Source organism: Heliconius melpomene, chromosome 17 (genome assembly GCF_056956725.1).
Source record: "Heliconius melpomene rosina isolate 202511_hmr_F chromosome 17, ASM5695672v1, whole genome shotgun sequence".
Classification (NCBI taxonomy): Eukaryota; Metazoa; Arthropoda; class Insecta; order Lepidoptera; family Nymphalidae; genus Heliconius; species Heliconius melpomene.
In genome coordinates, this window is record NC_140405.1 from 5,092,999 (window position 1) to 5,119,146 (window position 26,148).

At 31.2% G+C, this 26,148-nt stretch overlaps 2 protein-coding genes across 9 annotated transcripts; one reads left to right on the plus strand and one right to left on the minus strand.

Annotated features, from left to right (window-relative positions):
- The first annotated feature begins 457 nt into the window (after positions 1–457).
- On the plus strand, positions 458–8,938 carry LOC146529958 (uncharacterized). Of its 6 annotated transcripts, none has more exons than XM_085200051.1 (7): positions 458–630; positions 2,878–3,012; positions 3,081–3,270; positions 4,085–4,195; positions 4,358–4,468; positions 4,584–5,328; positions 5,413–6,099. In XM_085200051.1, exons 2-6 carry the CDS (start codon positions 2,903–2,905, stop codon positions 5,007–5,009), a joined length of 948 nt encoding a protein of 315 aa, XP_085056177.1. In that variant the 5' UTR covers positions 458–630; positions 2,878–2,902; the 3' UTR covers positions 5,010–5,328; positions 5,413–6,099. The 6 variants fall into 6 exon arrangements, with proteins under 6 accessions (XP_085056177.1, XP_085056178.1, XP_085056176.1 ...); XM_085200052.1 differs by lacking the exon at positions 458–630 and adding an exon at positions 2,524–2,592; XM_085200050.1 differs by lacking the exon at positions 458–630 and adding an exon at positions 2,598–2,734.
- Positions 8,939–9,086: 148 nt separating this feature from the next.
- On the minus strand, positions 9,087–26,009 carry pns (DENN domain containing pinstripe). Of its 3 annotated transcripts, XM_085200043.1 has the most exons (24): positions 25,666–26,009; positions 25,478–25,587; positions 25,171–25,341; positions 24,277–24,512; positions 24,054–24,198; positions 23,465–23,609; positions 22,754–22,888; positions 22,009–22,199; positions 21,477–21,582; positions 21,184–21,330; positions 20,550–20,731; positions 19,903–20,114; positions 19,282–19,488; positions 15,836–15,992; positions 15,303–15,570; positions 15,126–15,161; positions 14,567–14,759; positions 13,860–14,110; positions 13,508–13,650; positions 13,164–13,282; positions 12,459–12,622; positions 12,028–12,210; positions 11,330–11,534; positions 9,087–10,963 (listed from the first exon to the last, which is right to left on the minus strand). In XM_085200043.1, exons 1-24 carry the CDS (start codon positions 25,769–25,771, stop codon positions 10,786–10,788), a joined length of 3,990 nt encoding a protein of 1,329 aa, XP_085056169.1. In that variant the 5' UTR covers positions 25,772–26,009; the 3' UTR covers positions 9,087–10,785. The 3 variants fall into 3 exon arrangements, with proteins under 3 accessions (XP_085056169.1, XP_085056171.1, XP_085056170.1); XM_085200045.1 differs by lacking the exon at positions 19,282–19,488; XM_085200044.1 differs by lacking the exon at positions 15,126–15,161.
- Between the last annotated feature and the right edge of the window lie 139 nt (positions 26,010–26,148).

The following is a 26,148-nucleotide window of genomic DNA, read 5'->3' on the forward strand; positions in this document are numbered from 1 at the left end:
TGTATAATAGTTTGTATAATAATAAACTATTTTAAAATATATAAATGCGTATTATATTTATAAATATACGATATATCAATTTAATGAAATAGCAAATTCGGCAATGTAATATTTAAAATTATAATATGAAATAATACATTATGTTTTGTGGTCGTACATTTTAGTCATTGGCAGTGTTTTATAATTTACACTGCTTAGGAATATCAAATTTTAAATAATGTAGACAACAAACGTAGTTTCATCCACGACTCAAGGCACATGCTTATTTCACTATGCATTAAGTTCTTGTCTTCTTTTTAATTCTGGCATTAATCCCGGCGTATATTGCCAGGATCAGACATATAACCAGCGCGATATGACATTTATAATTTGGTTAAAATATATGAACGTTCATTATTCTCATTATTTAGAGGGCTTCTAAATAATAAGAATAACGAACCCGGTCGACTTTATTACTAGCATGGGCGATATACCTACGGGGGATTGTAATTGGGTCTCGAAGAATAAATTTTAATTAATTCGGTCTTTCATAATGCTTACTTTCTTGATGTTGGAAGCAATGAAAGCTTTTGGGTACCTACTTAGTGCTGCTATATTGAAGTAAAACTACTAATTAGTATTTATTTTGAGGTATTTTTAAGGACTTACTTTGTTTTTATGATATTATAGTTATTTAATGTTTAATAACGTTCTTTATAATCTTACATGTATGCAAATTGAAAAGTATGATGATAAAATGCAACTCCGAAAATGGATGAAGCTTAATCATAAATTATAAAAAATGAAAAAAAATGAAAAAAAATGAAAAAAAAATGAAAAAAAATGAAAAAAAAAATGTACCTATCCTACCTACAGTGGGTAAAAAAAGTATTTGCACACCCTAATTTTTTGGTGTTACATCTACAAAAAAACAGAATGCTTTTAGTTAATTATTGTATTTTATAGCTTAATCTATATATATTTCGAATTGGTTAATAAAATTTCTCAGAAATTAGAAATTAGAGAATGAGACTGTATAAACACATATTTTAAAGTCAAATAAGTATTTGCACACCAACCAGCTTGTACGTATTTTGTAAAAAAAATCAATAATAAATGAAAGAAAAGACACTTAATATTTTGTGTGCATTCCATTAGCATCAATGATGACTTTCAATCTCCTTGGCATCGATTTCAATAATTTGGACGTTGTTTAAATCGAGATTTGAGCCCATTTCTCCACCAAAGCACCCTTCATATCATTTTTATTTAAAAAAATCGTTTTCCTCAAATTTTAATCCAGCAGATGCCATGAATTTTCAATTTCTGGATGTCTGGCGTTTATGGCGGAGTTTTCAGCATTCTACGGACATTGTACATCACCCATTCCTTAGGTTTTCATAGCTGTATGCTTAGGATCATTGTCCTACTGAAAGTAGTATGTCTCACTTACGCCTATGCGATGCGCTGCAAGATAAAATATCGCGCAACACTTTACCTTAATCTACTGCTTTCATTATTCCTTCGATAAAAGCCAAGTTTCCCACACCATTTGCTGTCATGGAGCCTCAAACCATCACATGACCACCGCCGTGTTTGACTGTACTATGCACATGTTTCGCCTGCAGTTCAGTATTTGGCTTGCGCCACACAAATGTTTGTCTGTCCGTTCCAAAAAGATAAACTTTGCTTTAGTTAGAAAAAAATAAAATTGTACCAAAATTCTAAAGGGGTATTTAAGTATTCTTTCGCGAAAGTTTGTCTTTTTGTTATATTGGCCTCACTTATGAAAGAATTTTTCCTCGCTGTTCTGCTACGAAGACCACCATTACCCAGTACGTTTCTTACAGTTTGGGCACAGACAACCTTACCTGAACTTGACGCGATATCATTTGCTAAGCTTTGAGCGCTTGTAAATGGTTTATTTTGTACCGATTATAAAATTTGTCGCCTTTCTCTCGTACTGAGCTTCTTCGGAAGAACGGACCTTTCCCTATTTTCAACACTACCCATTTCTTCTCGGTTTTTTATAATTTACTACACAGTCGAGTAATTTAACTTTAAATTTGAGCCGATTTGGCGATAACTTCAACCTTCATTACGGAGTAAAATAATTTCTTCACGCGTCGATAACGACAGTTCAAATTCTTTCGGTATGTTGGCTTCAAGATTTTTTCTGAACACTAAACAAATGTCTCATTATTAGAATACGTTTCCCAATGTTCACATGTATACATATAATGTTCACATTTTACCTAAAGTGACAAAATGTCGCGGGAATAACATTGTATCTAGGGAATGGTTGGTGTGCAAATACTTATTTGACTTTAAAAAAGGTATTTTTACCATCTAATTTTTTTATTTCTGTTTTCTAAGAATTTTTAATAATCAATTCTAAATATATATAGATTAAGCTATTAAATACAATAATTAACTGAAATCATTCTGTGTTTCTCTAGGTGTAACTTCAAAAAAATTAGGTGTGCAAATACTTTTTTTACCCACTGTATATAAAATGAAAAAAAAAATGTACCTATATGTTTCAATCCATATAAGAAAAAAAATAATGTAACCAAAATTTAAAGCACTTTAGTAGGATTATCTTTTGATATGGTAATATTAACATTATAAATTGGAAATCAAGTAAATGTGTTCTGTAGTTGGAAACATGATAAATGAGATGAGTAAATGTGTTCTGTGGTTGGAAATGGCCAACCTGAACCTAGTACCTTACCTACTGACTGATTTTTAGGCGGCAAGCAATTTGTTTTTCGCATTTCTGTTGTAATTTATATTCTCACTGGTTTTGTATTTTATATTCTATAGAATATATTATGTTTCCTGATTTTATCACTTGTTCTCATAAAATTAATTGAAAGATTCACTATTTGTTTTTAGGTGTTCGAATATTTGGATCTAAACCATGGCAGACAATTTGAGACGTAAATGCTTGAAATGTGGACGAGCCCCTCGTGAAGACCCTAAAATTAAACTATATAGGTTCCCTAAACCTGGTCTTACCAATTCACACCGGTAAGTAATCATTAAGTATTAACTACTCTAGATAAAGTCATATCTTAAATGTTGTACTTTAATTTCAGTTGTGAAGTTTGGGCCAAATTTTGCTTCCCTGAAGGCCCATGGAATTCTCTCGATTTTCAGAAAAAATTGTATGGTGAACATAGAATGTTATGTTTCCACCATTTTGAAAGGACTTCATTTGTCAATTTTACTGAAAAAACACTGCTTAGGAATGCTGTTCCTAAAACTACAAATACTGAGGTTTCAATGGTATGTTGAATAAACGTCACTTGATAGTTTATTATATACAACCTAACCTTTATTGTGTGTGGACTCAATGATGTTGATAGCTTTGCCTAAGCTATGTTCTATTGGAATATATATTTTGTTTACTTGTTTTTTTAGCGTCATGCTATATTCTAAACACTATATCCAATAAGTAGAATGTAGAACTAGTCAAATTTAAAATATTCTTTATTCAAATAGACTATTTTATAAGCACTTTTAAATCGTCGAATGAATACCATAGGTTTGGAAGGCAGTTCAGTTGAGAAGAACCGGCAAAAAACTCAATAGTTGCTCTTTAAAAATGTCAATTGTATAATATAATTATTACTGGCAGCTATCCTGGATGACATTCAATAGACATTGATTCCATACATCTTTATCCTTTAGATATACTTGAACAGTATAATATGCTGCTTGTTAGTATTTTTTTACAGATACTTTAAATTGTTGTACTGGCAAACTTAGAATACAATATGGAATTGTATTATAAACATATACTCAGACCCACAAAATATAGTTAGTCATAAATATATAGTTTTAAATACTGTTATAATGTATAGTTGTTTACTTAATATTGATGAAGAGTGGATTCAGTTATGTAAATTTTTTCACCTAAGCTATGTTTTATTGGTTAAAATCTCAAAAGTGACATAGCCAGGTTGAAGTTGATGAGAAGTTTGTCATTGATAATATTATGTGCCTTAATACCACATATCTCACTGCATGACTATCATGCTAAGCAGTTACTTATCATATATTGACAATGTATTTTTATCCTATTATATTATTTTTTCAGGATGAGCCAATCATTGATTTAAATGTTTCTACTGAACAACCAGGGACATCACATATTCCTGCAAGTATCATATCTGAACCATTGCAAAGTAGGATATTGGCAAGTATTCAAGTGAGTAGTAAAAAGTATATTATTAATTGATACTGATACACTTGTAATGACAATAATATATTTAAATTAAAACTTAGGCTATTATAAGCCATATCATGTAAATTATTTTTAGTATAAGAAAAAGTACACAACTATATAGAAATTATATTGTTATTTATTTAGGTAAATGTTAGTGATGTAGGTGATAATATTATAGTGGATAAATTAAGGGATGACACTCAGCCGGGCCCTTCTGCTGTGTTAAATAAGAAGATAACAGAACTAGATGAAAAAGTATGTAGATCATCTTCTTAGTATTTTGTTCTAATCAACTATTCTAATTAAATTTTAGTTTTTAGTTCTATTACAATGACTTCTGATTCATTTAAAATACATGGTATTTTTTCAGTTATTGCCTGTTAATGAACAATCTACAATGAGTGACAATAAAGATATTATATATAAAAAATGCAGAAATTATGTGAAAAAAGTGTGTAAGCTGAAAAATCAAATTGAAAACATCAAATTAAAGCATATGTTCCACATCCTAAATGATAATGAAGCGATAGGAGGTTTAATAAAACACATAACCCCATCACTAGCATTAGTTCTACAAGAGGAACTAAATTATGCAAAGAAAAAATATGTAGTTAGAAAATGGGACATGGGACAAAAAATTATTGCACTAAGGCTTTACAAGGAATCACCGTCCACTTATCAATTGTTACGACGTCTTTGGTGTCTTCCAGCACCATCCATGTTAAAACGCATTATGAGAAAATTTCACCTGAATGTGGACATCTATGAAAATGTTTTTCCAAATTATAATAAATAATTCTAAACTGTCTAATTATACAATTCAACTTATTGAAGACAGATTAAGCACAGATAGAATATTACCCGATTTTAAATATTCTTAAAAACAAGACCCAGTTAATAACAAATGTTTTAATGTTTGATGAAATATCAATAAAAAAATCATTTGTCAAATAATGTTAAAGACGAAATAGAAGGTTACCAGGATCATTATAATCATGGTAGATCCCCACATGTTGGAAGGTTGTGGTTGGAGGCATAAGAAAAATTAAGCAACCTGTTGCATATTATTTGTTAGGCTCCAATGTTTGGATGGATTGTCTGTTCTAATAAAAGAAGTAAGTTCTAATGAGAACTTCTAGGTATTCGTAAATGTTTATGAAATTAATTATTTTATTTATTACTTGTATTTTTGTTTCCAGATTATACAAAAATGTTTTGAAAATGGTTTAAATATAGCAGTTACAGTTTGTGATATGGGCAATGTTAATAGAAGATCACTAAAGATTTTGGGAGCTTCAACAAAAGCTCCTTATTTTATGTTTCATTCAAAAGAAGTTTTTACAATATTTGATCCACCTCATCTACTGAAATGCTTCAGAAATTTATTTTTATGATATAAAATGCAATACTAATATTACATCAAACAATGTTGAAGGAAAAGGTAATTTTTTGAAAACATTAAAATGACATAAATATGCATAGTCCAGTTAAAAGTAGAAGTTTCTAGTTAATACGATAATATACGACATAAATGTTAATATCTTTTGGTTGTGTTATTAGCTTTATTTTTGATCTGATATTAATTATAGACCGATACCTCCACGCGATCTCAAGGTAAATGGTTTTGACAGACGGACAATATAGCAAAAGGGGTTCCGTTTTTTCCTTTTGATGTTCGGAACCTATTCTAGCCAAGGCCCTTAATAGCTAGTTGCTTAGAAATCTAAACTAAGAGCGGTACGACATAAGAGCATAGAAATCAATCCAAAGTTTCAAAAATGTATGTGTAATACAAGCAGACAGACACACAAAAACATTATATTTTCATGTTATTTCATTGCCCTACTTGATTATTTCATTAAAAAATATTTAATTATTAAAATATACACACGTGTTTTACTATTTTATTATGTATTGATGATTAAATAAAACAACATTTTTTTTACCATATTTATTATGTACGGTATCTAAATTTTACTATTATATATTCTTTGGTTTAGATGCATTTTAAATAAAGGAAGACATTAAGATAAGCAAAAGACAATCTGTAGTAACAAAGCATATTTAAATGGCAAATAACAATTAAACATTCTTGGAGTGTCATAGTTAAGTATAATTCAGTACTATCATGAATTACAATACAAAAAATATTACTTTTTTATATAGACAAATATTTAAGATTTGAAATATAAAAATAAAATATATTACAAAATGTAATTTCAAAATACGACTATATAGACTGTAAAGTAACAAAAAATACGGTTCACAGAACATTCTAAATAATGATTTGTATTAAACACACTCGCTAATTTCATAAACTCATAAGCGCCCATTACACTACTTGAGAAATTCCTCGGCAAAACACTAGTCGAAGTTGATTGCAGAGCGAAGTGAGCACACACTCAACGTAGCGGAGACCTCAGTCAACACAATGTCACAATGCCTTTGACTCGCAAAAACAGGCACTAACTGGAAGTCTCCAGGGCACCAGTGTGTTCTCGAGTGGTGCATTGGGCGCTTTACGGTTTTATAGTCTGGCAAACATGTTATTGATAATGGGAATCACGCGCGGCAAATTGCGCAGAAAGCGTATTTTGATGTCTGCACATAGACACCCGCTCACGCCGGACCGATTCCCCGTAAGGGCTCGCGGGGAATCGTTGCGGGGTGTGACCGGGCTACGGTACAGTCGAGTGCAACGCTATCAGTTCATTACTATGAAATATGAATATAATATCATATGATAGCATCATATATGCGGAATGGCGTAGTAGAGCATATTTATCTAGTAATATTATAAAAATTAGTAAAAAACACCAAAGCAACATGCAAAATGAAGATATGGTAAATTGAAAAATTAAATAAATAACTGAATTAAATTATTATAATGAGGCCACATACAAATCTTCTCAATCCAAATTCAATAAAAAAAGTAAATTAAATATATAAAACATGTAAACAAATATAAGATTTTGGCGCTAGGCAACATGCAAAATCAACTTATGGGTAAGTAAAAAATTTTTTTAATAATGGAAATAGAGGTCTTAACAAATAAATTATGTATTAACATATATCAACATTTTATTACCGTGTTATTTAAAACGTTAATTAATGCATGCAAGAAAGTAAAAAATAAAAATTGACAAATAATAAAGCAAATTATCAAAACGGTAAAAGGCATTTTTGTTTACAATTAATTATATTCTTGTTTGAACAATATAGTGTGAGCTCGATTGTACCTTTAAAGATGTGTGGGTGCGAATTTCCTGTAAGGACGTAGTGCTCACACTGACGCAAATGGCAAACTATGGCAAAGGGATACCGCACTCTCATTTTTTGTACCTCAAAATTTATTGAAATAATTTACCCAATATTATTTTCTTTTATATAATCTTTAAGAAGTTTAAATATTGCCAGATATTTCTTTATTCATATTGCATAGTTTATAAGCTTGTATTATGCACACTGAATGTTTATGTTGTACATAAGTGTGTATATAGTATATACACATCTACGTAAATATCATATGCCATTAGTTATATAAGCAGAAGTTTAGAATTGACTAATTATTTATTGACTCAAAAATGTTATTATACTTTTCAGGCTAGTCTTGATTTTATTCTCGACAACAATGTATGGAACAGCTGATTATTTTGCGATATTTAGATATCCTCATAAAATTTTCGTTTTGTATAATTTACTACAATATAAACATGATCAGATAGATATTTTAATGGTCATATAGGTAAATGTGATTTGCTAAGCGTGAGGTAAAACAACATAACAGGGTAACACTGATCGAACGTTCTCTGCGCATACGTATACTGCGCAATTTACCGCGCGTGCTTCCCATTATCAATAACATATTTGCCAGACTATACTTAATTTAATAAATATAATTTTCCATTTACCTACTCAATTTTTGCGTTAAACATATAGTCACTAAGTAAGTATATAAGAAAATGTTTTATAAATATAAGTTACTTATCGCAAATTTATGACATCCACGCATACAAAAACAAATATAGGTTTTTAAGCTTAGGAGGAATATCTACATATTTAAATTTGGCACAAAATTAAGGGGACAAATAAATAGACGGTTTCTATAACAACGCACATGTTTACAACCGTGCTGGACGGCTTAAGAAAAACGATTATACATATATTACGTTATACAAATTAGTGCACGAAATTTAATATAATAGCATTTGCTTTTTCACTCAGAGCATTTTCAAAGTAATAAACCTAATCTTTTGTTATTTCGACTTAAATTGTATCTATATAATTATAATAAATATCCATAGGTGTTGAGTGTTTCATGTTAACAAAGACTTGTCATTATCGCTGTTATAAATATTTCTTGACAAAGTAAAATTAAATTTAACAGAAACATGAAGATATTAAATAGAAAACATGATGATTTTACCATTAAATTAATTTAGTATTGACTTTTTATTTAATATATTGAATCTGTTAATAATGGAATTATAGTTTATAATTGTTTATATTAGTTGGTTTATATTAGTTCACACAAAAATATATTGGATTTATAACTAAACTATGTGTCGAAATTATACAAAACTAACACATGTATAATCATTATTCTGTGGAAGTTACATAATTTAAGGAGAGCATACTTTCAGGTATTTTATTTATAGTAAGCCACGAGTTGTGAAATTTATATTGATTTAAATATTGATAAAAATAAGTTGAAATATATAATGATATTCATGTTTTTAACCGACTTCTGTAAGAAAAGGAGGTTATCAATTGGACTGTATTTTTTTTTAAATATATTTTTTACGTTACTTTATCGGAATCATTTATTTAATAGGGAACATAGTAAAATATATTAAGCGGCATATATATTTGAATATCCTTAAAACATTTGTAATTTTTGATACTTATCAGCATATAAGTTTTACGTGTATATCTCAATAGCAAAGAGATTCGACATAACTTTGAGTTGGTTATTTTTTTGTACAGCACTTATATAAATGCATCTGGATGAGGAAATCTTTTTAAATAGCGATTGTCATTATAAAGTACTTTGATGTGTTTGTGCACTGTACATTAAACATCTATACGAAAAATGCAATGGCTTCGGATTCTAATGAAATATACTATGTATTAGACTATTCCGCATTCAGTGTCCTTGCTTTCCGCAATTACAATACAGAATCAACAAGTAGTATATGAGGGGAAAAAATATAACATGTTATTTGTCACATAAGTAACTAAGCTTCGAATTAAAAGTTTGGTGTTATTATCGCTTTTGGAATATTGAATGGTTTAACAGAAGCTATTCTTTAATTGTATTTAAGAAAAAATATATATATCGGATTATAATTTAAATTCGGCTTAATTCTATCATGCATTTTTGAACTTTTTAGTTAAGCTAAGATTCAGATCACTGTTATAGTAAAATATTTAAAAAATATAACCGTTATTTTAGCGGCAATATTAAAATAAAACTACATAGGTCTGTGCAACTTTGGTATTTGATACTATGTCTATTCAACAGTTATTGTTATAATAAAATAAATAAGATTTTTTTGATTATATGTTTCAATATTCAGAATTATAGTTTACTTTACAATAGTTAAATAAACCGGGAAATAATGTTGCATTGTATTTAATTTAAGATGTTGATTGTTTTAATCGTAACTTGTAATTATGCACTCATATCACACAGAATAAAAATGATTTATAATCATTCTATAACTAACTACATAAGTTAATATCACTAGACTAGACATGTTGCCGCGTGTCATGGCTGCTTTTTAAAATGTATCGAGAAAATTTTCGAAAATCTAATATCATTTCTATATTTGTAAACTGTATGTAGTAAATTCAGAAATCTTAATGAATGGCAGTTCGATGTTGTTATAGCAGTTTAAGAATAAAATAAATACAACCTAGAATCATAGATGTTGTAATTACATATATATGCAAGTAAATTTTATTGTATGAAAATATTAACCTTCGTAACATAATAATTTCAAATGAATTATTATACAATACTCTATTTATATATAACTATATATTACGAGATACTTTCGAAAAGGGTGGAAATAAACTTTCAGCATTGAAGTTACAAAAAACCCATTGGTATTTTTAGCATTTTTAAATAGCCGTTATTTATTTTTTATAACTTTTTTTAAACCAATTTATAATATATATTATTTATAAGCTGGCAAATAAGTAAAATAGTAAGCACATTTTACCGAATATAAGTAATTACAACATTATTTATGATTAAAGCTTAAATGCTTTATAATTTGAAAATTTATAAATAATCTTTGGATTCAACTGGCAAGTAAAAAACTTAACAACAATTCTAAAAAGTAAAACAGTAAAAAAAACTTAAAAACAAATATCATAAGATTGGTAATTTTTCTTAGAGTATTCAATGTATTCCCTACGAGTATTCTCTTCCGCTTACAACCTACATAATATGTTAAATATTCCTTCTTTCTAATTGATCTGAAAAATATTGCGTAAACTTTTCACTACTCTTTGACAATGAGAGCTACGTTTACAATTTTAGGAAAATATAAGTTTTATTTTAATTAAATGCCTTGGGTGAGGGAATTTTCTAGAACAATGTCGAATTCATCCAAGGGCTCTAGAATTTGCCTTAGGAATGTTAATAAGCCACGCTTGCGCATAAAGCTTTGTTCTTCATACATTTCTGTGGTCACTCTTGTCAACGACATTGGTACTAGCATTCTGTGAAGCCAGTGTTCCCTGAAAAAGATTTATTAAACAATTAAGTATAAATATACGAGTATGTAAGTCGTCGCAGTGATACAAAACCGTTTGTTGGGAATCGCGACCGTTCTGGGTTCGATGCCTACTAGCGAGAATTATTTTTTTAATATTTTTCCTCACTTTGGCAATAAGACAAGGCACGGTGTTGAGTTCCTTCACTCAACAAGCAAATTTCGCCAAAATTTGGCAGGTAAAGGTGAGTAAAGCGAAAGCTAAAAAGATATGAATAATTTTGTTGTGAAAGTATCAAATTTTACATAATATCGATGAAAAGATATGCGACTTGAATCTGCGCCTCTTGGAAGCTGTCTGAGCGCTCATTAACATTAACAAAACACACACCTCAAACTCAAACAAATGAACAGCTGGAACTTCCCATCCTTCCCCAGCGACCGCCCCGCAGAGCTGATCTCGTCCATCAAATGGCAGTAGCAGCGCCATATGGCGCGGTGCTCCTGGTCCTGCCGGCAGTTGTAGGAGACGCCGCAGCTCGTGTTGGATTGCGGGTCGTCTGTGAGACTCGTTTTGAATTCGTCTTTTACTCGCGCTGCAATTTTGATAATGATAAATTATAATAAGATGGCAAAAGTTTACAAGGTATAATTATTTATACTTATCACGTAATTGATAGACTGAATATTATCAAATAACATACACACATACTTTGCAAGGATAGTATATTATTATTATTTTTTAGCGTCATGCTGTTCCCGCACACAGCTTGCTAGGCAGAGCACCTAGAGTTAAGACATTCCGTTCCCCATTTTCTGCCGAATTCTGGAAGCATTGCGTGTTGAGTGGCGGAACTAAACGCCACGCTCGGTCTTAACACCAGAGTAAATAAACGAAATATAAATTTAAATAATTATTTAGTTTCTTTGAGAGGAGACCAAACCCACAACAAGTCGCGTTTACAGTCACACAGTTGTGCCCCTGCGCCTCGACTGGTCTGAATACAATATATTATAGAAAGTACATTTTTTTTCATTAGTATTTATTGTTTAATTTACACTACATAATTATTTGAAAGGCAATCTTACCAAAATAGTCCCAAATAAAGAGATTTTTTCCAAAAAGTCGAGATGATTTGAAGCCACATAAAAATGCTTGTTCCAAACATTTCACCAAACCATTTTCCCCACAGAGCAAAACGCTTAACGAATTAGCATCTTTCTCGCGTTTTGATTGATAATGCCATTTAACTATTGCATTTACGCAGTCGCCTGTAAAATAATTATTTATAATATAATACTAAATATACATAATAAGCCATACAATACCTATTTTCATGTTTCAATTTTATTATAGCGCTTCCATATAATTTTAATGATATATATATATATATATATATATATATATATATATATATTTATATATATTATCTTATCTTAGGATTAATCGCGTATATTAAAAAATATACCTGATCAATCCGGTCAAAGAAAGACTTCCATTAGAAAAAGCGTTGACTCACCAATCATGTGCTGTATGGTGGAGGTGGAAAGGTGCGTGGTGGGCGACAGCGCGTGAGAGGGCGCGGGAGTGCGCGGGGAACGCTCGCGGGCGCGCGCCGCCACCACCACGCGCTCCGTGGATCCGTCGTCCACGCCCGTGCCCAGCCACCGGTTGCACGGGAACCTGGCGGAATTTATAAATGTACTTTTTTAATCTGCTATGTGCGAGATATATGCATGTAGGCAATATATATATATATATATATATATATATATATATATATATATATATATATATATATATATATATATATTGTTAGAAATAATTAGAAATAATGACCATAGAGGTTATATAAGAACGACTCTAATTACTGGCTGGCACTTTTATGGGCTGTCAACGGCGACCGAAAGAAAAGGATCACTAACGTCACTCTGCCCGATGGATTCTTTAGAACCAGATATTGTTATTAGACTGCTAGATAATTCCCTTTGGTTGTTTAATAATTATTTGAAGCTTTGTTTTAATTGATTACCTTTCCCACTTTATTTAATATTTCCAATAGTTTCTAACAATATATATATTTTAAACATTTTTATAGCTTGATCTTGCAACAGGCAAGCAAGCAGGTAGAAAAAGAAAATTTAATAACACTCCGTTCTCCAAATTCCGTCCAAATAATAAATAAGAAGTCAGAAATCATGAATCACCAAGATCTTGTACTCACGTGTATGTATGACCTGTAACCTCGTTACGTACATAAACTTGATCGAGCAGCCATCTCGGCGATAAACCAGAGTTGTCATGACCGATGCGTAGTGTTGACAAAACACCCAAATTTTTATGCTGGAACGGACACATTTTTTCGATTATTCTTTTAACATAGAAAGTTGAATATATCGAAAATTCAAATTATTAATCCTGCTACGTACAATTTCTTTTCTTTATACAACTAATCAATTGAAATATATGTTTAAAATATTTTTGAAAGCTTACTATGATTTTGACGCACTTCCTTCTAGATAAGAATAATTTAACAATTGTATAACAGTCATCAGTATAATAACTTACATGAAACACAAACTCGTTAGTATTTCTCGGGATAGGTATTTTTGGTGTAGATTCACCGTTGGCGCCTGATATCGATAACCAGCAGTTGGCTGTAGTTTGACTCGCTTTGCGAGATGGCACAATTAGAACACGATATGGCAGCTCTGTAACATAAAAAGTAATTTTGACAAAAAAAAGTAGGACATAAAATTCATAAAAATAATTTGTAAATATGTAAACATCTAATATTTGGTTAAAATAACGACCTCGCTATGTCCATTTTTTATAAAACATAACAAGAATATTATTCCACAATTTAATTTCTATTTAGTTTTAAATTCACTTCAATGTTAGCATGAAAAGTGTTACTCACTAGTAGTAGGGTAAGTATTAGTAAAGCAATGGTAGTCCACCGCATTGAGAGTCAGTAGATGATATAGGAATTGTTCCCTTTCCTCCTCACATCGTAAAAAGGCAGTTCTTTTGTACTGCGATCGAAGTAGCGTTGTATCCGATAGCAATTCCCTCAAATGCTTTGATAAAAGCTTTTTTTCCAATGACAGCCTAACCCACGCTCGGGCGTAACCAATTTCTGTTTTTATATCTGTCATGGCTTGTACGTTTCTAAAATTAAAAAAAAAAAAACGTTTAATCGTATCCAAATTTCTTTCATTATATTATTATAAAATATGAAATTACAAATAAAACTATGAAATAGATAAGATTTTTTCGTTTATACTTACACTATACAGTCCGCGTGGTCTAAGCTGAGCTTTGCAATTGTGTGAGTGGGAATTAATAGTGTTGATGTAACGTGTTACTTTGTTGGTCAAAGCCGGTTAATATTGTTTTTGACAACCAGCTACACCTCTTGTACTGATAATAAAATATTAAACTACTTTAAACTAAATTAAACTACTGTTGTCATAAAGCAATCACTCACTCACACAAATTTAAAGATCAGCTAAAGCTATCTTTAACACATATGATAGCACTAACAATATAACTTAAAACAGTTTCGAGAGATATCATGTAAAATAATAATATCATAAAATGTGTTTTTGTCTAAAATTTGTTTACCTCATATCAAAAGTAAGATTTTCGGGCAACGGTCGAAGAGGGTTCGGAGGCTGCGAAGACTTTCTTTCTAATGTACCGGAGTTACTGAGACGATCTCGAGAGCTATCCCGAGATCCACCGCGCGAACTATCCCGAGATCTACTAGTACTACTGCTTTGTTGAGCCTCCACTTCTGCACCGACCGACGACAAATCTAGGAAATTAAAATTACTAAAATTTATATATGGATAATACTAGCGACCTACGCGCGGCATGCATCTTCTTATTGTTATTCTATAAATAAATTATATATTTTTTTTATAATTTGTAGCCTATATATGATTATGATGTATTAACTATGTTACTATAAAGTTTCATCTAAATTAATTTAAAAGTTTTTGCGTGAAAGTAGAACAAGCATCCATCTCACAAATATTAATAATTATTTATAACACATATTCACATCCATTGTGTTTGCGGTTATGGTCACGTTTATGGGCCATAAGTACAGTTTATATGTAGTGTAAAAATCTATTTTACTACGAGAAAAAATATTTTCAGAATTTATAAACATACTTACAATCTAATCGCTTGCGTAAAACGCACCAGGCCAAGGCTGCATGTTTAAAATAACACAAAAACATAAAAATATGTTGTTATAATATTTTTTATACTTTAAGACTATACTAATCTTCTACAGATTAAATATCACTAACCGAACTAGGATACCAAATTTAATTGAAAGCAAAATACATACCAGGTGTTAGGTAATTAGGATCGATAGGTTTTGTGGAATTACTGCACTGCTCCAATTCTTGATAGTTCGTTAAATGCATCCAAAGAGCGGACTTTCCCATCTTATGTTGTAAGCCATGTGACCACAGTCTCTCCAAAAGATCACAAAGAGATGCTATCATTGTACTTTCTTCCACTCCAGTTATAGACACTTCACAGCCTAATCCTAAATCACTTTCTTCTGTACCCATTTTTTCCAGTAGCATTCTTTTAGTTTTACTTTTACACTCCTGCATTTAAAGTTAAATTAACAGTGTAATTATAAGAAAGATAAATTTTGAATACTGAGGTAGAAGGTATTTTAACGGTTACATTTGAAACTTATTCATTTAACTTCAGTGAATTTGAAATTCATTGATTCACACACATAAAGGAATTATCATGTAATAATAGGGATCAATTGAACCTACCCACCAAGATAGTCAGACAGCTTTAATAAATCAGTACATGTTTAAGAATTAGGATGGATAAGAGAAAACAGATATAAATATATACCTTTAAAAGCTTCTCTACAAAGGCCCTGTTGTTTTGGGCAATAGCTGCTGGCGTTACTTCGGTGGAGAGCCGTCTGCCTATGTCCCCGAGTAATAGTTCCGGTGGACAGTCTTTGACCTGCCACTTCGCATTTTTTATACGCTTCAAACTATTAGTTCTGTAACATAACGGTATATATTTTTAGCTACACGCTGTATCCTGCAATAGCAGGATAGGCAGAGGACACCTAATGTTTCCCATTCGGTTTTAAAAGCAGTATGAAAAATATTCATATCTTACATAATCAAAATGAAAGCCAATCTTAGTCCCTTTACGTAACCAAAAAAACTACTGGATTTTTTTATACTTTAAATATTTTGATTCATTGAAATTGTAAATTAACTTAATTTTAAAGAGATAGTGAGTAAGAGAAATATTCAAAATACGCTTATTTTTGATTCAACATCTTTATTAATTTGTATTATATCATAAAGTTGTCTATATTAACAATATAAATAAATATGGAAATTGATATTAACAGCTACCTTATATTAGTAATCAATACCAAGATTAAACTTACATAAATTATGAGTCATTTGTAACAAACACATTTAAATTCGAAAAATTGTATTAATAAAACAAAAAATTCACTATAAAGGGCCATGCTAATTACTAAAATATTATATATCTACATTTACATAAAATTGAGCTGCGTCTCGGCATGAGCAAAAGCAAGTTATAAAAATACGTTATACTTATACATGCAAGTACGCACAGACAACACAAAAGGCAATAACGATATAATTTCAAACAGCCATGCATATAATCACAACAATTGGAAGCTGCTTATTTGTCTTATATGAACCAAATTTAATAATAATCCAAAAACAGACAGGAACAATAAAACTACTATTAATATTACTATTATCTTACTAAGTGTAAAGATCACAATTCAACATTTAAGCAAACGTCACGTATAATCGAGTTAAAAGTAAAAAATTATCTCATAACAATAGTTTGTTTAATAAATTTGCTTTTTTATTACAACCATAAATAATATCTATAGTTATATTCTCAAATCTGTTACAATATAATGCATTAAGTAAAAAATATGAAATTCAAATACAACAGTTATAATGGTTATACCATTTGTAATATTTAGGAAGATCTTAAAGCTAAAATAAATTATACAAAAGAGCTCACTTGAAGGAACACTTCTAATTCGAGTACATGTCTTTGAGATTCTGAATGATTTTCGTATAAGATAATGTTATTTAGGACACCTTTTGTTCATAAAAACATCTAAAATAATAGTATGTCTAGTTATATATATTAGATAAATGACATTATGCGTTATTTATTACGAGTAGCTTATCAAATTGTACTGATAGGCAAGGAAAAAGTTATATACTAGAAATTTCAATAAATATAAAAAAAACATTGCATTTCACTACCTTTTACAATAATCTTATACATAAGTATATCTTTAATATAGGTATATTTATAAAGGAAAAAAATGAAAGAAAAACATATAATTATGTAACTAACATTAAAATAAATAATAAAATTTAAATATAAATAAAACAACTATTTATTACACATCACAATACACAAATTACCACTTAAACAATTAATAGACAAGCACAAATCACATGACATGCTATAATAAGCAAGCAAACCAATACTGATATTTTATTTAAATAAATTCAATACAAAAGCATGACTCTTCTTTTAGAAAACATATAAAAAAATTAACCTTGCGGATTTAGACCCGCGCCTTTTTGAAAGCGTCCAAGCGCTCTGACCACTAAGCTATATGTTCTCATCAAGCTATTTCAAAAATTCTTATAACCTCGCTTGTTGTACTAGCACCGCTGTAGAGAGATGTTATAAATTTCCGCTACCCACAGCTTATAATTATCATTTGGGAAAAGAGAATGCTGTTTATTAACCATTTTTTAAATTTTACACAGATTTTTTTAGAAAACCAAAATTAAATTAAAATTAAAGATTTTTTTTAGAAAACCAAAATTTTTGCGCAATGGGATTTGATTTGAACCTCTTGAAAACCGTCCAAGCATTCTGATCTAAATTTTGACATAGCTTGATAAGAACGTATGGCCTAGTGGTCAAAGCGCTTGGACCAGATTTCAAAGAGGCGTGGTAAATATTTAACAAAAAACGATTGATATTATAAGAAAGGATGGATTTATGAATTTTGAATATGTTTTTGACACACATGATATTAAAAATAAGTGTTGGTATCAGTGTATGACGTACGTGCGTGGTGACATGCATAGTAATAACTTTTTAGAGTATCATAATATCGGTTACATAAGTGTTCTATAATTAGGGATCAACAAGCATAATATGTAAAAATGTTATGCGCTTTAAAATATCTTTCACATTTGTTAATTTAATAAATTTAAACTAAAAACAATGTGTGTTTAGGTTTTACAAGCACATTACAAGGTACAAACTACTGTCAACATGTTATACCTTATAGTAAAAATTATCTACAGATTACATTGTTTTGGATTCAAATGAAACATTTACTAATGTAAAACGACTAAACGTATTTTATAAAGCTTATAAAAACCTTATTGAATTGTTAAAATGTAACTCTTAAACGGGATTAATCGTGTATATTTAGTATTATACTTTCGGAAACCCGACGTATCGACCACTTTGCAGTATCTGTGGTCAGGGGTAGAGTGAGGTAGCATCAGTCTGTCAGTTGACATAGTTATTGTAAGCATACAGCGAATATAGTCAACCATCACATCAAGTTTGCTAAGCCCCACATCCTCGCTAAGGAGAACCGATATATTCCTAGGATAATCTGCGAGGTTATTGAAACATAGATTAGAAATCGTAAACTCATCACACTACAGAACAAGATAAGGTCAGCTTATTTTGCAATGATTATGAGCAGTACACGAGCAAATTAAGAAATCGTTGGTGGTAGTTTGATATAATAATTATGTCAACTGACAGACGGATACCAGCTCAGTCTACCCGTGACCACGGACGTCGAGTTTCCAAAAATGTATACAAAATATATGCGATTAATCCGATTAAAGAGTTCGATTCCGATTGTCCGATAAGAGTCCGATTAAAATGTGTAATAATTACGAAAATCAAGGATTTTACTATTAAACTGTTTTTTTTAAAACTAATTTTAATATTCAACACTAAGGAGAGAAAAAATATTTTAGACATTGTGTAAAAATTCTAACGTTGCGAGAATCCAACCCGCGTAATTAACTTGTAACAAACCTATAAGAAATTTGACGTAGCTTGAAAGCGTATGGCTCAGCGGTCACAACGCTTGGAGATTGGGGCGCTTGGATTGCCACATTTTAAAACTTTTATACATTTTCTAAAATATTTTATAGTCCTCAAGGTTTAATTTGAAACCAAAACATAACACAATAGACAACTACTGTGTGCGCAACGCGTCGCACCTGCGGTCGTTGGTCGTGGGCGGCGCTAATGCGTTCGCGTCGAGCCTAGCAGGGAAGGCCCGGTAGTAGGCGGCACGGTGAGGGAGCCTCTCGCCCGGCGCGCCCACCTCCACCTCGCAGGCCCACGAGGCCCCCGCACCGCTCCCCGCGCCCCCCGCCCACACGCTGTACCCCCGCGTCGCGAGCCCCCCCTCGCCTAAGCGCCCCCTGAAAATACACCCCCGTGTTCTACACTCGTGACGCTTCATCGTATCAGGTTCACATTATAAAGGTGAAAAGTCAAAGATGAAAAAAAATAGAATCTACACGTAATTTTTAACAAAAAAATATTATGTGATTTTATTTCTTTAACGTTTAAAAGCAACACTTGGTTTGAAATTGTTAGTAATATGTTACTTGTAATATTAGTAGAAAGAAAGTGCTTACTGTGAACCAATACTTTAGTTCCATTATTTAATACACTTTTTAATGAAATCATTTGTAATAAGAGATTATTCGAACATTCAAAATACCCATCACCCGTTATATATATTAGAAATAAAATCAAACTCAACCCACCTCATTCATATTAGTCAATCATTAAAAATGCAACCAAAACATGCAAAGAATCTCAGAACTTACCTAACAGCGCGTATTCTATGCTCAAAGACTTGAAGGTTAGCGTCGTATTCGCCCCAATTCGCCATAATTTTATTGTCGATGAGTGTTGCAAACATCTGTGTTTCAAGGAAACGGGAAAGGAATGGTCTGTGGCGTTGCGGCTGATCCGATAGAAAGGAAGCTTTATCAAAATTCACCATAGATTCTCGCGCTGAAAGCCAGGAATCACGATCCTGTGATAAACAAACATCTATATCAATTATAATTATAGATTACTATGAAACTCAATGTCGCGTTTTATAGCCATACTAAGGAATAAATAATTTAGCTTGAATTTTTTTTATAGTTAAATGGTTTTAAGTTGTTTTCTTATAGTGAGAAGGATCCTGCTGTTAATACAGTTAGCTCCTTAATTTGACAATTCTCAAGACATTAGTGTGTGTGACGAAACTCTACACTGCACATTTTTTAACAAAGGGAGGGAATTAGAATATTATTTCTATTTGGCGCAAACCGTGGCGCTAACAATCACATGCTATAAAGGCGCACCATGACAGTCTCAACTAAAAATGCAAACAACGTTTTAAAATCCACATACTGTCTCATTTACAAAAATGGTTAATAAGGTTAATAATGGCTGATAATATTTTTTATATTACACCTATTACCTGGTCCGGCATTATAACAAAGTTTTCATACATTAAGAACATATGAACAAATCTGTTGAGGAATGTTTCTCTGATAGATATATTAAAGCGCACATCCTCATTATACTGGTCTTCGTCGTTTAATATTTTTATCTTAGCTGTCGGCATTACTGTTTCTGCGTCCACATCATCTATGTTAACTCCTGTAAAATAAAATAAAAAACATTAAATTCAACCACTTGTAATAAAAATTATGTACCTTAATAAATTTAATATAATAAATTTAAAATATTTAATTTAATATAATAAATTTAAAATATTTAATTTAATTTTGATTTCAATTTAATATGATAATTCTTGATTTTAATTAAATATACATTTAAATTTATATTTTTAATTTTTCGCTCTAGTGTCGAACCAAAGCGCGGCGTTTAGTACGCCACTCAACAGGCAATGCCTCCAAAAATTCGGCTGAAAGTGGCGAACGTACACTACGTCAACACTCTTAACACTATTTTCTCTCTGCCTACCCTTGTGTGTGCGGGATACACACGGAACAATTTACAATTAACGAATGGTAAATTAAAATTATTTAATTCTCCATAGTTACACTACAAGTCACAACTAGATTGATAATAAATTAGGGAAGACGTACCGGTACGCTTGACGATATCGACGATGCGTTGAAGCGCGTCCATGCGACGTGGCGCGCGGCGCGGTGAGGCGGGTGGCGACGCGTTGAGAGGCCGACTCTCCTCCCACTCCAGCACGTCGTGGAATGAGTGCTTACGACGGAGACCACCTGCCATTATACCAGCTAGTTAAACTAGGGGTTGAGCTGTTTTGAAATGTATTATGGAACAATCCATAGTCTATACTAATATAATAAAGTGGAAAAGTTTGTTTAAACACTCTCATATAGCTCGCGCTTTACAATAGCTTTGATACCTGAAGGTAATGTACAACTGCTGCTCATTCCATCATTCATATGTTTATATGAGGTTCCATTCAATGGTACGCCAAGTTTAGTTGGTTCTGTTTCAGGTCTTTGGATCTATAAAATAGACATACATAATATATAACGAATTGTTTTAAAGTATTATCTTATTAAAAAAAATGTTTCAGTATTTAAATAATAAATCATGAAAAATAATTAATGAATATCCATATCCAGATTTAAGATCATATCCAATTTAAATTAAAGAAATAGGATAGATATTTTAAAGTACAGTATTTTTTTTTACGCTTTATTACTCATGCATATAAGTCGCTAGAAAAAGCCTAGTGTCGACATACTCTGTTTTCCATTACGTATTTAGTGGCGGTACTCAATGCCGCGCTTTGTTTTGCGATAAGAGGAAAAGTGAAAATAATTTACCTTCCAACTGATGATCGAACCCACAACCATTGCGATAATAAGCAGATACTGCCACAATGATCTCAATACGATAAAATTAAAACAATGTATTTCACAATTCACCTGGTGTTTATCTAACACATGATTAAGTTCTTCTATAAATGGCGTCCTGTGAGGTAGTGTCGGCAGTTCCTCCGGCAACTGTATGTCTGGCTTGTCTATATCTACTAAACAGAGTGTCGCTTCTGAACTGAGGGCGATATTACGCGGCCCATTACTACCTATCGTGACAGCTGCACTATCCGCATGGAGACCTGTAAAGATTATCCATATATTAAAAAAAATATATTTCTTGCTACACACTTTATCCCACAAGTTAGAAGTAGAACCACTTAGTGCCAAGACACTCTGTTCTGTTCTTACGAATTCAAGAAGTGCGTCACGTTGCCAGACCGGAGATATCAGAATAATTCAATCCCTAGAGTAGGGAACCATATGTAACTGCAGGTCGATAGTATTTATCAAAAAGTTTATAAGTTTTTACAGAATTTTATTAGTTTCAACATCTGTCTCTTAAGCAAAGTAAAAAATCTTACTATTTCATGAGATTGTCATGTTGTTCATTTTAAAGAAAACTTTGTACCTTGCCAGGAAGACAAAATGACGAGAAAATACTTTCAAGTATATTTGCTTTGGTGCATTTAAACTGCTATGAGTTATAACCTATATGTGTGGTCTATTTATGTAAAATTTTCTAGTCTCATAAATTATATTCGACCCGATAAATCGTGAGAAATGAAAATACTTAAAATAAAAATATTTCGCTATCAAATAAAGAATATTAATCCAAAATAATTAAAACAATTACCCATAACAAACGGCACAGGAGCATCTAAGAAGTGATATAAAGGCGATGGCAATATCGGCACATATACATGTGCCCAAGTGAATGGTAGCAAAAGAGATACAATACACTCAGCGACCAACATCAACTTATTAAAATCTGTAAACCAAGAATTTTCATGTATTTATATAATTGTGCATACAAATATTACTATTATTTTTCGACGATTCTTGACCGCCCTAAGGTTTGTTTTGGAACTTTTGCGGATTGTTCACTCGGAAATAAAATTATCAAAAGTTAAAAAAAATCTTAATATCAAACTTGCGCAATATACGTAACGCATTAGGGGGAAGTCGAAATTAAATTTATGTATAATTTATTATCTATATTTTGTATATAGTGTTTGTTTTGTCCTCTTTGGTATCAAAAGATAATTGTAATTTTTAGATTAAGTATGTAACTTGAGTATGAACATAATAATATTTTTTTATTTTATATTTCCTAGCTAGCCTAAAGGTGGCCTGGAAGAAATCACTAATTAAATATGAAATTCAAAGCACACTTTATAAAATGTTATTTGCATAACATTTAACATTTATATAAGGGGAACGGTGTCCAACATAATGGTGTCCAAGAGACCATTTTTAAGTTTTCCAAAACGAAATTTTCTTTCCTAAGTGTGGAATACCAATGATAAAAATGTCTAAAGTTACTAATTATACAAAAAATATATACCACTAGATCTTAAAAGCACTTGATGTTCCAATAGAACACATGTAAAAAGCTGCACCACACATTCCACACCAAGATGAGAAAACATTACTCGAAGTGGATAATCTAATAGGGGCAATTCCTCTGGTGCATTTGGCATTCTTATCACCTGCAAACATTATTATTGTTATTAGGAAAAAACTGCAAAAAACATTTTAATGTTGTGATTCTTGGGTTTTTTTACATGTTTTTTTTATTTTTTTAGCTTCACATTATATCCTGTATATAGTAGAGTAGGCAGAGGGAACCTAGTGTTAAGTCACTTCCGTTCCCCACTTTCTGCTGATTTTTTGAGGCATTTCGTGTTGAGTGGCAGAACTCAACTCCACTTTGCCTCATTACCAAAGTAAGGAAATGAAAAAAAAATACATTTAATCCTGCCGAGTGGGAATCGAACCTACAACCGTCGTGTATACACTCGCACGCTTGTCCCCCTGCGCCACAACGGCCATCCAACTGGAGATTGAAATCACAATCAACATTTTTACAGTCCCTCTGTCCCACTGCACTACCATTGTAAAAAAATCAATTGTTTTTTAATAAAAACACTTACAACTGGTATTGGATCCAAATGTGGCTCAGATGGTGGAACATAAAGACGTAAAGCTTGTCCTGGCAATGGCACTGGTACTTCATACAAAAGGTTATAGACATAGGATTCAGGACTTAGTCCAGGTCCTGGCTGTCTTGGCAATGACCTAATAATGTCAAATAGTTATTTTTTATATATATTTATAAAAAAGCATTTGATAATGTCATATAAAAGACACACTAACCTAAATAAATTCTCTAAAAATAATTGTGCTACCCTAATATAAGGGTATTGACATATAAGTGCTATACTTTTGGCTACATAGAGTTTATCTTTGGTTATATCATAGTAAGTCAGTGCTGCTCCAGAGTGAGGTGCCAATTTAAAAGATCTTGGTAATGATCGGGAACTTTCCTTGCCAGATCCCTTCCTATTCCCTGGAGGAGTTTGTCCACTTGATAATTCAGTAATATACATTGCCTATAAAAAACAATTTTATTATAAACAAATTTAAAATATGCAACTGTATGCTGGATAAACTAAATAATTTATTCAATTTATTATATCCCATTTTGGTTTGTTACACAGAAAGGTATATTTTAAAACATCATATTGCAAATCATTCATATTTTTGACATACCTCTAATATTATATATCTATACAAAAAACCAAAGTTCCTATCCTCAATATATAGTGAAAGTAATGAACAATGCTTTAATAATAGGTTACTATTAATATATTCACAAAAAACTGCAGCCAAATGCCTGCAACTGCAGCAAAAAGCCAAACAAAAGAGTAGATAGGAGAACTACAGTCATTCTATTTCATTCTTTTATTTATGTTCATTTTTTCAACAGAAATCTTTGTAGTTTTTCTTTAAATGATTAGTTCTATAAGCATTCTTTTATTTAAAAAGTTTTTCCTCTCTTATGTATGAACATTTTGTCAAAGTGAGTAAGCCTCATCACATACTGTCATTGCAAAAGCAAAGGCACTATGCTAAATTTGGACCAAATTGGACCACATAGCTCAAGACCAATTGTAAAGCACTTTAGGTGTCCTCTGTTCCTTGTCAAAACTAGGGGATACACAACCTTAAACTCTTAAGTAAAAGCAATATAAATCACAAAAAACTTACCTGTAGGGTATGCATGGCACTGCATATATTCCTATTTCTAACTTCTTCATAAAACATAAGACTGAATCCATAGTACCTAGATGCATTTTCTCTTGTCACAACAAAACTATGAAACTTTGGTTCTAAAGAATGTTTTTGTGTTCTAAATTGTAGACCAGCTGGTAAACAAAGCTACAAAAACAGAAAAAAAATCATAAAAGTAGAGATCATATTCTTTTAGAACTTATTATTTTCTTAGTTAGCTTATTATTTTCTTAGCACGTTATGAAGTAGAAAGCAAGTCATATAAATATTATGTTAAATTTACCATACACACTGCATGTTCATCAAACTGATTGCTGTTGACATTATCTGGATAGTGAGCTAATACTTTTCCTTTGTATGAACGATCTAGTGGAGATATATGTAAATTATCCCCTAAAAATAATATTTGTTTTAGTTATATATTTATGTTTATATTATATGAAATAAATAATAAAGAATCATTCAATTTACCACTAAGTCTATCGGTTTCTAAGCCTGAATCAAAGTCAAGTCCACATATTACAAAATAATCAGCAAAACGACAACCAACAGAAAGATCTGAGACAGACATATTCATATCGACCCGTTATATTTTATTATTTGAGACACTTTCTCTTCCAGATATTGTTTTTCAGACTTTGCCATACCATTGTTTACTAGTAGAAAGCCACAATTGAAACCAAAACGTAATTACACTGATGACTATTACTAAATATCTTCATTATGTAAATATAATGATAAATGTAAGAGTAAACATAATGTTTTTTAAAACTAATAAGACAAATCACCAAGACACAAAAATGATATTCTGCATTTGACAGAATTTAAAAATAGTGATGTAAGAATCGATAATGAAAAGTCGATAATTATAAGCTATATTTTTTAAAACTTGCAACCCTTGTCTTCAAGAATTGCAAACTTTTTTAAAAATTCCAAACAAAAAACTTTTAAAAT